At 42.2% G+C, this 15,234-nt stretch overlaps 2 protein-coding genes across 5 annotated transcripts; one reads left to right on the forward strand and one right to left on the reverse strand.

Annotated features, from left to right (window-relative positions):
* Positions 1 to 609: 609 nt before the first annotated feature.
* LOC135492323 (protein YIPF3-like) lies at positions 610 to 9,562 on the forward strand. Of its 4 annotated transcripts, XM_064778717.1 has the most exons (11): positions 610 to 706; positions 1,078 to 1,156; positions 1,492 to 1,589; positions 2,047 to 2,153; positions 2,486 to 2,624; positions 3,013 to 3,144; positions 3,373 to 3,495; positions 4,043 to 4,166; positions 5,421 to 5,528; positions 6,666 to 6,893; positions 8,659 to 9,562. In XM_064778717.1, the coding sequence occupies exons 1-10, from the start codon at positions 671 to 673 to the stop codon at positions 6,890 to 6,892; spliced, it is 1,173 nt and encodes a 390-aa protein (XP_064634787.1). In that variant the 5' UTR covers positions 610 to 670; the 3' UTR covers position 6,893; positions 8,659 to 9,562. The 4 variants fall into 4 exon arrangements, with proteins under 4 accessions (XP_064634787.1, XP_064634790.1, XP_064634788.1 ...); XM_064778720.1 differs by lacking the exon at positions 6,666 to 6,893; XM_064778718.1 differs by lacking the exon at positions 5,421 to 5,528.
* A 2,894-nt stretch (positions 9,563 to 12,456) lies between these two features.
* LOC135492905 (uncharacterized) lies at positions 12,457 to 15,099 on the reverse strand. The gene is made up of 4 exons (XM_064779623.1): positions 14,745 to 15,099; positions 13,818 to 13,986; positions 13,126 to 13,305; positions 12,457 to 12,767 (listed from the first exon to the last, which is right to left on the reverse strand). The coding sequence occupies exons 1-4, from the start codon at positions 14,884 to 14,886 to the stop codon at positions 12,635 to 12,637; spliced, it is 624 nt and encodes a 207-aa protein (XP_064635693.1). The 5' UTR covers positions 14,887 to 15,099; the 3' UTR covers positions 12,457 to 12,634.
* Between the last annotated feature and the right edge of the window lie 135 nt (positions 15,100 to 15,234).

Genomic DNA, 15,234 nt, shown 5'->3' on the forward strand with positions numbered 1-15,234 from the left:
AGTTAATGGAATTACACTTTTTTCCACTACTGCTTGCTTGATATTGCCCTAACAACTTTTTCATGAATCAATTTTGAGCATTATGTTTACAACGTAGTTATTATAGCACGAAATATGAGTCTAAAATGCCAAATACTTGCAACTATTATGTTAATCACTGAAATCTTAGTGTACTAATTGCTCGCTATAAGCTAGGTTATTGCGCCCCTAAACCAACGTACTGACAACGCTACCTCCCCGGAACTCAAACTTTGACGTGAGTTTTAAATTGTAATCTTACTCTCTATATACCAAAGTGATTTACCTAGGAATACAGTTGCACTTCACTGAAAACTAATGATGTGTTGATGAGTTCAATGAATCCTTCGATTCCTTTGGTTTTATTGGCGAACTGACGTCCGACAATGACCCGTTTGACTTGACGTGTACCTGCAATGAATTGCCAATTTGTATGTAAACAGATCTATTTTTGGACGAAACTATTCCATCAGTTCCATCTGCCCCCTCTGAGGCATACGATGGAGATGTCTCTGGGACACGAACATTAACCCCTGATTTCCTCGGGATACTTTCCCGGGGTACTTTCTCAAAAGTCCAAGGGAGCGAAACGACTGGGGGCGAAAAGGTCAGGGAGCGAAACAACCACAATTCATAAGCCACAAATGCCAACATGGAGGTTGACACGACGCAATGGTCTGGGAAACAGGTATAAACATAACAATATCTTCGTTATCAATTATATATTCTCTCAAAATGTAGTACCTCGATATTCTCTGAAAAACATAGATTCCAAAAATTATATGTTTGCGGACAAAATACTTGCGATTGTGATGTCTAATAAGCATTTTCTGAGGAATTTCTTTTTTGAGAATCCATATTTCGACAGGTCCCCAACTATAAACTTAAATGTGTTCAATTTCAATTTCATAATAGTCATGTTAGACAAGAGTTTTGCTTTAGGTATTATATATGCGTGCTTTGGTACCCATCAAACTGCATGGTGGTAATGTCCAATGTGTAATGTTTTTCATTGCATTCATCATCCTTTTGTATGACTTTCTATATTTTATTTTGCAGGGTGACAGCTCTGCTGTCATAGAGATGCAGACAGGGGATGACCAGTCTGACTACGGTGATTTTAACCAACCTAATTCTGGTTAGTATTAAGTTTTGGCAGCATTAACAATTTCCCTGCAATTCTGCCACGACGAGTGCAGTTTAGGAGCATGAACGTCATCATGTAATGTCATAAGGATGCAAAGTTATATTTGAAGTTGACAATTTCGAGCACAGCATTAAAATTGTATATTGAAAAAGATCTGAATGCAGATTTTAGTTGAAGACTGCCCTATTTAGATAAGATTTTACTCCCCTTAAAAACAATGCTGCTATTCCAAGGTCATTAATGCGTTTGTATGAGATACTGGTCAATTCTCCTTTTGAACTTTACTGTAAAAAAACATTGAGTGAAATGAATTTTATTTGTTTCAGATTATCATTCTGATGATGATGATACCCGACAAAGAAAATCTGGCCAGGGTTTTGTTGATGACATGAAGGAAGGATTCACAAAGAATATGTCGTCTATGGTAGGAACAGCAACTAAAAGTTCTTCCTACTATGACAGCTTGTTTGTGATTTGACTGGTGTAAGGAGCCCTCTCCTAGAAATAGTACCAGTCACTGTTTCCTCTTGAGGTTAACAGCTACCCTGGTAGATGGCTCCTGAGTTTTGTCATCAGATTCAGAATCTTTCTTGTCAAGATCCGATTGAGTGGCTACACTGATCTGTAATGAGATTCTTCTCCTAAACGAAATGCCATTGCTACAAAATGAACTCCGCCTACTTGGCACAAATGATGCAAGTCTCGTCGTAAAACAGATGATGTGCTGTGAAAGTGTTGTCCACTCTCTCATTGAAGATATTGGGTTATGCAAAATCAAATATAGCTTAGAGCCTCAGTTCAATGAAAATCCTCATTTTGAGCCATAATTTATGAATGCTAATGGACAACACAACGCTGATTCCAGTGGCATCTTGTTTCAGCTCTGGCAGTCTGGCCGAGAGAAAGCACAGCAGGCTTTCACTTCTTATGCAAAGATTGATATTCTACGACCGTATTTTGATGTCGAGCCAAATGAAGTTCTAAAAAGGTAAATTATTAGAAATGTTCGGCTTCATGGAGACCATGGAAAACTGAGAGAGCTTGAGATGTGGCAAAAATATGATGTGTGCACACTGTTCCTGATTTCAGGTTCCCTCCACTCGGGGGGGGGGAAAAAAGTATGAGTAAAAGGAAAATGCAGATGATCCCCCTCAGAAGCAGATTCTGAAAGTATGGCCAGATAAGTCTGGGTACATCATGGCTAAGGAAACCGTTTCATTTCCAATATATCCGTTATTTCCTTAGAAGACCGCATCAAGATATAACATAACATCACTATTGCAAATCCTATTTCCTTACTGATACATTGTTATCTTACAGACTAATGGTGTCGTTCCTTCCATCAAAGCCGAGCGGTAACCCACAGAAGATCCCCAGTGAGCTGTACGGACCAACCATGCTCATATTCACTCTCGTCGCCCTTCTCCTTTTTCAAATGAAAGTTTCCAATCATCAAGTGGTGAGTTCAGCGTCTTATTTCTTCGGCCAAAGATTCGTGCTGTGTAAATGATGTTCTTACTTACTAAGTCAGGTTCATGCCTAGAGGGCACACAAGGCTTCGATCTTCATTCTCACCCTGTCCTGTCGGCCGCCTGTCTGTGGATGTTACCCAGGTCATACCAAACTTCCTCATGTCGTTCTCTACTGAAGGGCGCCAGGTCTCCTTTGGACGGCCTCGATTCCTTTTCCCGTCGGCTGTCCTTGGTGGCATTCGGCATGAATATCCCAGCCAAGTCTAGTGTCCGAAGGATATTAGGGCATATTTGATGTTTTCCTGAGGACATGGTTGACACTGATAATTCAATCATGATGCTGTTACCTAAGTCCTGTTTGTGCCTTTCTTGCAGAATGAAGGCACATTGATGGGCTCGGCGATCGGTGTCTGTTTCTTCTACTGGTTAGGTACATCTGCTCTTATATGGACGATGGCCTATGTCTGTAACACGCACATTAGAGGCGTGCAAATTCTCTCATTACTGGTGAGTACAGAGTCAGAGATATAATGTTTACACAAGTAAACAAAACCATAGTCTTGTGGTATTTAGGCATGAAAATCTCAAAGAAGACGTCACAACCTCATGACATCATCGTGACTTCGTGACGTGGCTGAATTCCAACGCAATAATTTAGAAAAATGACGTGAAAGTCGACGGTCGTTCAACAGTCAGAGTTGGGGTATATGATCAAATGTTTTCCCTTTATTTCAGGGTTATTCATTAAGTGGTCATTGTGTAGTCATCTTCCTTGGAACAATAGTTCATACAACGCACAGTCATCTCCTGTTTTATCTCTTGTGGGCTATATTTGGTGGTGTCTGCACTCTCAGAATGGTAAGTTGAACAATAGTCCATCCAGGGGAGGATATTTTGTAAGCTGGTAGCTGGCATAAGCCATGTTCAGCCCTGCCACACAAGGTAGGGTGGCTCTTCCAAGGTAGGGTGGCTCTGCCAAGGTAGGGTGGCTCTTCCAAGGTAGGGTGGCTCTGCCAAGGTAGGGTGGCTCTGCCAAGGTAGGGTGGCTCTTCCAAGGTAGGGTGGCTCTTCCAAGGTAGGGTGGCTCTTCCAAGGTAGGGTGGCTCTGCCAAGGTAGGGTGGCTCTTCCAAGGGAGGGTGGCTCTTCCAAGGTAGGGTGGCTCTTCCAAGGTAGGGTAGACCGCTCTGACAGATGGCCTTGTGGAGGACATTGCTATCGGTATATAAGGAGGAATCATTTTAACGTGGCATCATACAGCATATGTGATGACCAATGTTAGGACATCTGGTAAGGGTTTTTGGTGAACTCTTCAGGTCACTTAGACTGGTCATGTTTTCTCTTCAATCATTGATAATCTTATTTTGAGTGATAGCAGTTATGACATCCTTCTATTGTCCATTTCAGGTTTCGGTGCTTGTATCGCGGACGCCAGGTACCACTCAGAGAATGGTCATCTGTGGTATTGTAGCTGCCCTACACCTTTTATTCCTGCTGTACTTACACTTTGCATACCATCAAGTCGTTGAAGGTAGGTCGTGTTTACAGTCACAGCATGTTGAGATGTTATGTTGTCATTGAGATGTTTTAATATGGGGCGTTGCAGAAAAAACTTTCAGTTGGAACTGGACAAAATTGAGAAGTTTGTCGTATGATGAGGTAAAAGGCAACTGATTTTAACTGCAGACTCTGCAAACGCGGAGTCATCTGGCCAATGTACCCAATCGGTGCCTTATAGAAGAGTGGCACCTCACAAAGTTTATCTTGCCTTGGAGAATAGCACCTACCAGTGAAGAAGGAGCGCTGTAAAGGAGAAAACTGCTGACACAGATTATGTGTCACCTGCCGGTAGATAGGTCTGTTTTGAGTTAGGATCCCTGGGTGTATTGGTTCTCTCCAGATGACCTGCCTGTGTCCTGCTGATATTCCCCCTTTAACAGCAGCAAAGAGGTCGGCACCACTCAACCTGTTTACAGTTGGTGTCACTTTCCGCTGAGAAGTCTAACTGGAGGTTCTGTCTGGGAAACCCTGTTTTAAAATTGACTAGTATTGATGTAAGTTTGTTTTCAGCATGGGCACGTAGATGTCATTGTTGTTTAGCAATGTTTTAAAAATAGCTCCATTAAGTACATGGAACCTTTCTTGTGGATCCCATTATCAGTTTGACTGGTCATGTTTGGATATACAAGAAAGGTGATGTTGTGAATGCCACAAGTTACAAGATTATTCCTCCGTTTACTGATTAACTGTCAGGTCAACAGAGCTTTTGTAAAAGGATGCTATTACATTTAGAGTGGTTCTTTAAGCCAATGATTACCGCTGTCATTCTTTATCAAAAAGTCTGCCCATCCTACAAAGTACCTTCTCAGTTTAATCAGTTTGAATTAACCCTTCTTTATCCTTGTTTTGTTGCCTTGTGTCCAATATAAATTCCTTAATCTGAGTCCTGGTGAGTTACCTTGGTCTAGGCCTGACACAAAGATTGTGATCCACTGTTTTGCTAATGAATAGGCTCATGACAAGATCTGATCATCATCAATCCAAGATGAATGAAATAGCACTCACATCCTGGTAGAAAAGTCTGTCAATAGATTTTTCAATAAAAATATAGTATAGTAGAACTTCTCTATTTTAAGGACACCCTTGCGACTGAAAATTGCTGTCTATAGGTTTACGCACAGCTGACTTGTGTTTCATTACAGAGACTTGGCCAGACCCAACTTAACTCAAATAGGACTTTTCCTCTTGTTGTTAACTAACCACTAATCTATATGTCTCTCACCAGATCTGTCACAAATAATTGATCACCATCCTGTGGCCGTCGGCAAAGCTGTAGAACACTCTGTTGGCGGGAAACCTATCAATGATGTTCATCTCGATATGGCAAAAAAAAGTATGTGCAATCATTGATTTGGTGTTGGGCAACTTGGAACTCTCAAGTGTACCGCAGACTGTTTGAGAACAGCCAGGAAACCATGAGCATAAATATTTTAGTGAAAAGTCCAGAGGGTGCATCGTGAGCTCAGGCCTCGGCACTGACGACCAACGACTCACTGGTAGTTACGATGACAGGAAGTGTGACCAACCAAATCTAAGTTCTGAATAGATACCACAATTCTCTTGGATAATAGTAATACTTTATTGTACATGTACATAATGCAAAATGGTTTTGTCCTGCTTTTGTGTGATGTAAATAAACTTCTAAATGACTGATTTCTCAATAGATCAGAATTGACAAAGGCACGACACTGTCTATCCAGCCATTTGTGTGAAACAGTTAATTATTGAATAAGACCTGTTTTTCGATGCACCAGGCTTTGTTCATAAGGTGTTGTATGCATGGTGGATTAGCATGCCTTTATTCAAGATTGAGTAATGAATTCATTTAGATTTCTTCAATTGGCACAAACTCTCTGCATAGCACTACAAAGCTCTTTAAGAGGGCATTCCACTCTCCATGACCTTTCCAACAGCTGTTATGAGATGTAGCTTTCCACGCGATCTCTGATTGGGTTGGAGCCACAGTCGTGTTGTAACTCTGGTGTCTGACCAGCAGTCATGAGGTGCCTGGTTTAGTGCCAATAGTCAGTGTGAGGCTCCAGGCAGATTGCCTTGCATGCCTTACTCCACCCAGGTGTATGAATACTGATCAGAGGTGGTAGTGATGATTTAGCAGCTCATCGTGACTTTTGTAGACAGGTTTCAGGATAGAGCATGGTTAAAGTGTTATTGGGATGATAACCTCGATTGTTGTCGAAATCAGACTCGAACCTAAAACTTTGACATTTAACTTTGAACTTTTGAGCCTGTGTCAAAGTTCATCAACATAGAAATGTTCAGGTCGAGACTAATTGGATGTATGTGCTTGGCCATGGAAGCATCCTTGTCTCAGGAAAATGCATCCTAGTGACATTTGTAAACAATGGCTGACCACCTCAGTCAGCAAATTGCATAAAGCTAGTCACTCGTAATGAAGCTGGTAGCGCTTTTAGTCATTAAAATGATTAAAATGGGGGCTCTTCTTTTCCAGCTATCGATAAACTGGAAAAACCAGCCATCAATAATCTGGAAAAACCATTGAAGCATGCCATCCAGCATGTCACGACCGTCCCAAAATTGCCGCACAAAATAGTCACAGAGAGCGCCAAACATGTTAAAGAGGTCGTCAGAGGTGCCGCTAAAAACATTCCCGTCAAAAAACTGGTTACTTCAGCTGTTGAGAAGGTGGTGGCGGCCGTAGGAGCAAAGACTATATGAGGTTAGGTCGGAGATGTTTCTGGTAGCTGGGTGTCTGATCACGCATTATGCTTGTGCCTGTTCTTGTCATAGTTACTAGACTGTTGTAGGGGGCCAAGTACCTCATTTGCCAATCTTAACCTAAAAGGAGGACCAAAAGCCAAGGGGTTCATACGATGGCCTCCAGGTGACTAATAGGCATAGATAGGGGACTCACTCTGGTTTGAATATGTGATGAAATATTCCTTGTTCAAGCATGAATAGTTCCTATGCTGCGACTCATGCAAGATAGGAGGCACCTATTGGCAACGATGTGTAACTTAATCTGGCCCACCTAACCCCTGCCTATAGAGTCCCTTTAATTGAACAGGGTGTGAGTTTCGCTTACCAGGCTGCTGCGGCTTCCTTTTTGTCTTGTGTTGCTGAGTCTGCTTCAATCAGACTAACATTTTAAACTTCTGCAATGGGGAATCTCCTATGATGTAGGTGGTAGAACCATGGCTAGTTTGCTATGAAGCCAGTTAACATTCGTCATCACCTGTTGCATTTATATTCTAAACCTCTCTATTTCCACTCCTGGTGTGGCTTGTACTAGTCTTTCTAAACCTCTCTATTTCCTTTCCTGGTGTGGCTTGTAGTCTCTCTAAACCTCTCTATTTCCACTCCTGGTGTGGCTTGTAGTCTTTCTAAACCTCTCTATTTCCACTCCTGGTGTGGCTTGTAGTCTTTCTAAACCTCTCTATTTCCACTCCTGGTGTGGCTTGTAGTCTTTCTAAACCTCTCTATTTCCACTCCTGGTGTGGCTTGTAGTCTTTCTAAACCTCTCTATTTCCTTTCCTGGTGTGGCTTGTAGTCTTTCTAAACCTCTCTATTTCCTTCTCCTGGTGTGGCTTGTAGTCTTTCTAAACCTCTCTATTTCCTCTCCTGGTGTGGCTTGTAGTCTTTCTAAACCTCTCTATTTCCTTTCCTGGTGTGGCTTGTAGTCTTTCTAAACCTCTCTATTTCCTTCTCCTGGTGTGGCTTGTAGTCTTTCTAAACCTCTCTATTTCCACTCCTGGTGTGGCTTGTAGTCTTTCTAAACCTCTCTATTTCCTTTCCTGGTGTGGCTTGTAGTCTTTCTAAACCTCTCTATTTCCTTCTCCTGGTGTGGCTTGTAGTCTTTCTAAACCTCTCTATTTCCTCTCCTGGTGTGGCTTGTAGTCTTTCTAAACCTCTCTATTTCCTTTCCTGGTGTGGCTTGTAGTCTTTCTAAACCTCTCTATTTCCTTCTCCTGGTGTGGCTTGTAGTCTTTCTAAACCTCTCTATTTCCACTCCTGGTGTGGCTTGTAGTCTTTCTAAACCTCTCTATTTCCTTTCCTGGTGTGGCTTGTAGTCTTTCTAAACCTCTCTATTTCCTTCTCCTGGTGTGGCTTGTAGTCTTTCTGCTACCTGTGATTATGATTGCTGCAATATGCGACAAAAACATATCTTGTCTGCAGGTTAAACTTGTAATCGCTGCCTTTGATATTGATTGCAAGGGGTGGTGCAATCGCCGGTTCATGTCGCTGGCACCTGTGACAACCACCTCCAAGTGTTGCATCTGATCAGGATCGCAGGACACAGTGACTTAAAATCATTTGCGGAGCGCTTAAGTTCCGATCACCTGAGTAGGGGGTGGCAGAGGGTTAACATTGAGCACCACATATAATTGCATTGACCGCTGATTGGTGTATAAGAACTCAACACTTCCACCTAGATTGTACTTTGATAACATTAATTCAGCTTTGGAATGTTTTTTCTGTTTCAGCCATGGGGAAGGTTTGAGGAACATACCAGTGCAATGAAGGAATGAGTGATGGGATATTTATTGATATAGACACTGTAATAGGAATCATCATGTCGACTGATAGACCTTGGATTACACGTTGTTGGTGACATCTTTCTCAAAGGTTTCCTTCGTTATTTGCTACGTTAACTAAACCGGATGTGACGGATGTGTACCGTAAAGACAAGCAAGTGCGACTTCACCAAGTGGGTCTCGTAAAAAGGTGGACATATCTGCAAGAGCCTTGACGCCTGTGTTCCAGTATTTCTAAATCGGACCATTGCGGATCTAGGATCCATCCAAAATGTGACTGTCAATGTTGTGATATCATTTCATCTGCAAGTAATGTAATGTCTTTGTTGGAAATGGTCAACGGAACTATTCAAATTGGACATGTGTATATATTGGACATTTCATCTTACAGCTTCATTAGCAATTTGTAAACAAGTTCATATCTTTTAGAGCTCACATTTTCGTCATTATTGCAACTCTACTCCTTTGAGGTAAAGAAGCCTACTGTTAAGTCACCCCTCAGCGGGCATAAGCCAGTTGATGCTGTTTGTATAGTCCAAGGTGAATTGTGTATATTTTACCTTTCCTGAGTCGATATAGATTGGTACCTACCATCCCACAGCACATAGGGCAAATGAGAAGAACGGTCATGTCGGCCATTCTATGTTCCCAGACGATCAAAGTCACATACTGCATATCACAGCAGCAAGTGCTGAATGGCTAAGATTTGTTTTGATTAGGTAATGTCCGCACCGCACCAGGCACATATGTGTTAAGTCATCGGGCGTAACCGATCAGGTTTACCAACAGACGTAACCGATCGTCTGATTACGTTGTGCTGCCATCTGTGTGACGATTGGGTACCAATCTAGAATCATTGTAGAAATACATTGAATTATGTAAAACTGTATTTCAAAGATATTTAGCTGTTTTAGGTTGCTATTGCTGACACCCTTGTGTACCCAATGTGTGTACCCAATGTGTGTACCCAATGTGTGTACCCAATGTGTGTACCCATTGTGTGTACCCATTGTGTGTACCCATTGTGTGTACCCATTGTGTGTACCCAATGTGTGTGCCCAATGTGTGTACCCATTGTGTGTACCCAATGTGTGTACCCAATGTGTGTACCCATTGTGTGTACCCAATGTGTGTACCCAATGTGTGTACCCAATGTGTGTACCCATTGTGTGTACCCAATGTGTGTACCAAATGTGTGTACCAAATGTGTGTACCCGTGCACATGCTGTTATTGTTAACACAAAAAGCTCATAATATTTAAAATAAACATTATCAGGTATTTAAATGGTCTCTTTTTTCATCTTTGTAGATTTTCTATCTGTCATTGCATCATGTGATGTTGAGTCAAATGCATTGCACTGCTCTTGCAGTGTTTATGTGTGCAAAACTCAGTTGGCAAAAAACGTTCTGAATTCTCGGTAGATGGCATTGTGGTTGCTTGGAGACTAGTCTTTCACGATGTTACATAGAATCATCTAATGGAGAGATTAGCTGTTTAAACTCAGCTGCTTAATCTCAGAAGACAGCGTTTTCTTGATGCATGAAGTCATGGACTGTTTCCATATGACCTTGACCTCTATGGGTGACGTCTGCCTTCTCAGTTTCTCCCATTTCTGCCTCATCCACTGTGTTCTTCTTTCTCCTGGAAGACGAATGACGGAGAGAAGAAAATATGTGATAAGCTTCCATTATATGTAAACAATTGAGTTTACCTCTTTCAAAATAAGTGCTCTAGAACTCTAGAATGACGTCTGTGCATTCTGTGTCTTCCCGATGGAAGTTGTGCTCTGGGAGGCTTAAGCCCCCAAGAGGATTTGAGGCCACGGGCCCCTACAGGAGTGGTCTTGTTGTACATTGTGTACATTTCAAGCACTGCAGGTCCTACCTTGGGATGGAAAAAACATGACGCAGCCGAAAATCACCACCTGGGTACGTGTAGATGGTTGTACTACTTACACACATCCACATTTCAGACATGAGATGAAGTCTCCCTTGATGTCATCGATCTTGTCCTGATGTTTGGCGAGGGCGGGGAACGTCTCCTTGTCGCACCAGTTATACAGGAAACATGTGACCATCAGGAAGCCAGTACAGATACCCAGTCCCACCCAGATCCAGTTGGCATCGCCGGGAAATCTGAAACAGATAAACTTTTGTAAGGAGCTGTGTGAATCGTTGATTAACTGCCTGTCTTCCACATGATGTGATTTAAAAGTGGACTTCAAGGAAGTTACATTCACGCCCTGGATCAGCCAGTTGAATGTTTAAAGGAGAGATTCCGATACTGTATTTTGCTCTGTATCAGATTTGGTTCAAAAGTAAGCAATCAATCAATCACTTACTTGTTACTGAAGCCTGCAAAATGTCAGTAAAAATGAAGGATCATCAGTTGGTTTTGACGCTTGTTTCTACTGTACCTACTTGTTGTTAGCATCACAGCATCCAAGTTCTCCCGCCTTCCTGCAGCAGTCGAGGGTCCCAGCTTTGACCATCTCCGGGTCCTGCTTACAGTCAAGATAGTTGTCCATCGCATCCCATGGTATGGTCTTGTCCTTGTGACACTCGGCCAAGTAATCTTTGAAAAGAAGCAAAGTGGGACATAAGTTAGATATGGACTTGATGCTTTCAGTGGTAGGAGCATGTGCTCTATGATGAGAAACGTCTCAGTCCGGGTAATCCACAGCATACTATAAGAAGACAATACTTCAAAGACACCACCAGAGGCAGTAACATTTTGGCTGTAACTTGAAAACCTGAAGCAATTCGAATTCCTTCAGAATGAATTGAATGCCACTTTCAAGAAAGGGAGACTGTTATGTGAAAAATATAGAACTGATTATCACCCTTAAAATTGGCATTCACGTTGTTTTAAAAGAGTTCCCATTGCTATAGGATTTCAAGTCCTAGCCTCAATCGTAGTGCCTATGGTCAACCCTTAATGAAGGAAATGTGTGTAGGAAACTGGAACCCCAACATAGAAGATATCGTCGTTATAATGACTGAGCTGTTCAGAGATCTTGTTGTGTTTGATTATAACTAACTTCCATTTGTCCAGATCAGTCATATAAGCCAAGTCAGAAAAGAGGATTGAAACTTTTTGACATACCTTTTGGAATGTTGGCCAGTGGGTCGACTGGTGTTATTACAGCTGCTGTAGTTGACACATCCGCTCCAAGGACCTGGAGGTATGCACTGCACACCATCCCTCCAATGATGCACATCAGAAATACACCTATCTTCATAGTCGATTACTCCCTTCTCAAACAGTTTGGAGAATTCGTGCAAGAACCTGTCTCTGTCTCCGAGTCACAACCTTGAGGACAAAGTCACAACCACCCTCAGCTTCACTTAAAAGACTCCCAAGCGCGTCTATGCTTGCTGGGTTTTAGAGAAATCCTTCACAAGAGCTGACTGCACACTACTTGTCACTCATACTCATCACTTCCTATTGACATTTGATACCCGGAGAGTCAATCCAGTTGTTATTGTTTGGTTCCTAACGATGACCAGTAGGTGTCTCGTAAACAGGCTGGACCCCCACGGAAACTCGATGGGACGCTGGTGTGACATCAATAGGAAATGTATTGACAGAACAAACCAGGGGGAAGAACAACAAGTTCAATATGCAATGATTTATTTTTTCATTGGTGAACCTTGATATGAACGTTTTACAAGAGAATTGATTTCAAATGAAAAAGTCAAAGGGAAAAGAAATGAATCTTACAAGAATGCTGACTGGTACAACTGATATGTTATTGCTAAATGTTCCTCCTATTGGCTTTTAAGGATTGCGACATCCAAATGAGATTCCAGATAAGTTGTAATAATTCAAAGAAAGTGCAATCTCTTCTCAATCTATTGTGAGTATCCCATCAATATTGTGAATGTGATTGAATCTATAAGTGTCCAGTTCTAAACTGTAGGCCTAATAAACGGCATTAGAATAATAATACTCGTTGAAGTCGTCTTCAGGAATGCGTCCAGTCTCCTCTAACCCGTCTTCGTTCCTGCGTGGTTCTCCCGCCTTCACAAACGCATCCTCTTCCTTATTTTTCCTCCTGGAGGAGAGTAAATGGCAATAAGACAGAGATAAGGGGTTTGATTATGATCATGGGTTTAACGTCTCTGCATGTATGATTCATCAATCAATCCTCAGAGTGGTTACTGAGATCAAGCAATGTTGTTTCATCACTGTGTCCTTGAGGATAACGCTTAACCCTGACTGGGATATTCAGCTAGTATAATTATCCTAACCAGGTGGTTTGACACTCCTTGTCACTTGATGCTACTGAAAACTGGAGACCATGTGTTGCTCGAGGGGCCCCGTGTTTCCAAGATCACACCTTCAGTCTTCCCTGGATAGGGCTGCACCCCCCTTCCTAAATACTTGGATCTGCCACAGATTGTTATACTTACAAACACATGCACGTTAGGTAGAACATGACCTTTTCTCTGACCTCGTCGATGCGGTCCTGGTACGGGGTAAGACAGGGGAAGGAATCCTTGTTGAACCAGTTGTAGAGCCACGTGCCGATGATGAGGATCCCACCAATGATACCCATCAACGACCAGATGATGTTGGCATCGCCAGGAAATCTGAAAGGAGGTCAGATAATCCCCATTGTTTACTTGACTTAAACCCAGTTACTCCAAGTAGAGCATATGTTCCCAACAAGCTCCCACCTGCTCCTGTCCTGGGCCTCAACTTGGGTCCAATTCATCCCTATCATCCTAGCCTCATGTTCTGTTGATCGTCGCCATGTGGTCCTTGGCCTGGCTGGACACCGTCTACCTGCGGGTCCCCAGTGTTGAAGGTTATGGTACGATCCATGCCAAATTCAGGAACACAACCAATTGGGTAGGGGAATCGAAATTCCTAGTCACTTAACACAGGGATAGAGTCTGATTGTAGGTTTGATTATAACTTGATTCTTTACTGAATTGAGGACAAAGTCACAATTGGTCTTATGAAGACAACGTCACAACCTGGTCTTTCATGTCTTCCTCTGTTACCCCAGTCTCTAATGCTGACTATTGTATGGAAACATTGAAATATGGGGAACAACCAAAAATGTTACACCAGGATAAGATGAATTGGATAAACATACTTGTCATCTGGGTTACAGCAGTTCCAAGACATGGTCGGCGTGTCTTTATCAACGATACAACAGTCGAGTTTGTTATCCTGACGCATCTTGAAGTCCTTCTTGCAGTCGAGGTAGTTGTCTGGGGCGTTCCATGGCAACTTCTGGTCTTTGTGGCAGTCTTTTTTGTAATCTGGTCAAGAAATCATAATAGCTGTGACATAGTCACTGGTGAGAATCTTAACAGGGAAATGTCTGTGAGACCAAAAGTTGGTGAAATTGCTCATTTTGAAATATTGGTACACAAAATACTGCAATTGCAGAATACCACATTTGCTGCCAAATCAAGAGGCAGAATAAAGAGGAAGAAATCCAAAGAGGTGTGGAACCTCTGCGGATTCCTTCTCCTTCCATTTTACAATCTTTTAACCCCTCACTTGACCCTTGATTCAGTGGCCTGAGGGTTAATGTATCAGATCTATAATTTCACACACTTCAAGGTCACATTCGCCTAGAAAATCACAAGAATGATACGTTTGGGTTTATTTCCCAATCTACAGGTGTCCAACTTTGCCATGGATTTATTCCCTCAGTAAAACTTTCCATTATTTCCCAACAAACTTGTATCTATTGATTGGCTAATGTCACAAAACGTTTCAAATATTCATGAAAAGCACTTTACTTGGTGAGCCAGCATAATACCAGTCAATACCCAGTTTACTGCATGGTTACAGGTAAAAACCAATAAAATGGAAGTTGACCAAATCAGGCCGGTGGGCCAGAGTCACCAACAGGAGTCTCTGCTTTTATTGTTAAACCAGAGTCAGTCATCTGCTCCTCTCCTCACACATGTGATGCATCACGAGACAACCGGTACCTCCAGTTCCATATCTACCCCTGTCTTCACTCTTACTATCTTCTGGAGCAGTCAACACAACAAAAGTGTCTTACCTTTCGGAGCGTCCTTCAACACGTCAATGGTTGGCGTGGGAGGGATCGGCGTCGCACCAACCTCCCCTGATCTCAGGCCAGTGTAGAGGAAATAAAACCCCAAACAGTACATCATAACGCGATATTCCGGGCGGAGAGGCATCTTGTAGAATACAGTTTTGTCATCCAACGCAGAACTTAGGAGACCATATCGACCACGTAAATTTTCGTTCAACTTGGGACAGTCCAACCAACGAGGACAGTTTCACTGTCTTATACTTCCTCCAGCTGCTTTGAATATACTTGAAAATCAAACCTCTCAACCTCGTAAATCATCTACGCAGTTAATATTTTGCAACTGAGCGAAACTTTCAGCAGAGAGGTACATAAAGTTAACTATTGCAAACTTCACAAAAGTCAATACTTCTGTATGCAGGATAGGACGTCAGGGCAATATTGAAATGTTTCAAGTGTTTTAGCATTTGGTTACTATGGTGATAATAGTGTTTGG

Source organism: Lineus longissimus, chromosome 8 (genome assembly GCF_910592395.1).
Source record: "Lineus longissimus chromosome 8, tnLinLong1.2, whole genome shotgun sequence".
Taxonomy (NCBI): domain Eukaryota; kingdom Metazoa; phylum Nemertea; class Pilidiophora; order Heteronemertea; family Lineidae; genus Lineus; species Lineus longissimus.

Bases quoted from the DNA above. Each gene is read 5' to 3' on its own strand.
- LOC135492323 (XM_064778717.1), top strand. From the start codon at position 671: ATGGAGGTTGACACGACGCAATGGTCTGGGAAACAG. The intron at 1,157-1,491 runs GTTAGTATTAAG...TATTTGTTTCAG, and splicing joins TTTTAACCAACCTAATTCTG to ATTATCATTCTGATGATGAT. The intron at 4,167-5,420 runs GTAGGTCGTGTT...GTCTCTCACCAG, and splicing joins ATACCATCAAGTCGTTGAAG to ATCTGTCACAAATAATTGAT.
- LOC135492905 (XM_064779623.1), bottom strand. From the start codon at position 14,886: ATGCCTCTCCGCCCGGAATATCGCGTTATGATGTACTGTTTGGGGTTT. The intron at 13,987-14,744 runs GTAAGACACTTT...TTTCTTGACCAG, and splicing joins GTTGAAGGACGCTCCGAAAG to ATTACAAAAAAGACTGCCAC. The intron at 12,768-13,125 runs GTAAGTATAACA...ACTCTCCTCCAG, and splicing joins TACCTAACGTGCATGTGTTT to GAGGAAAAATAAGGAAGAGG.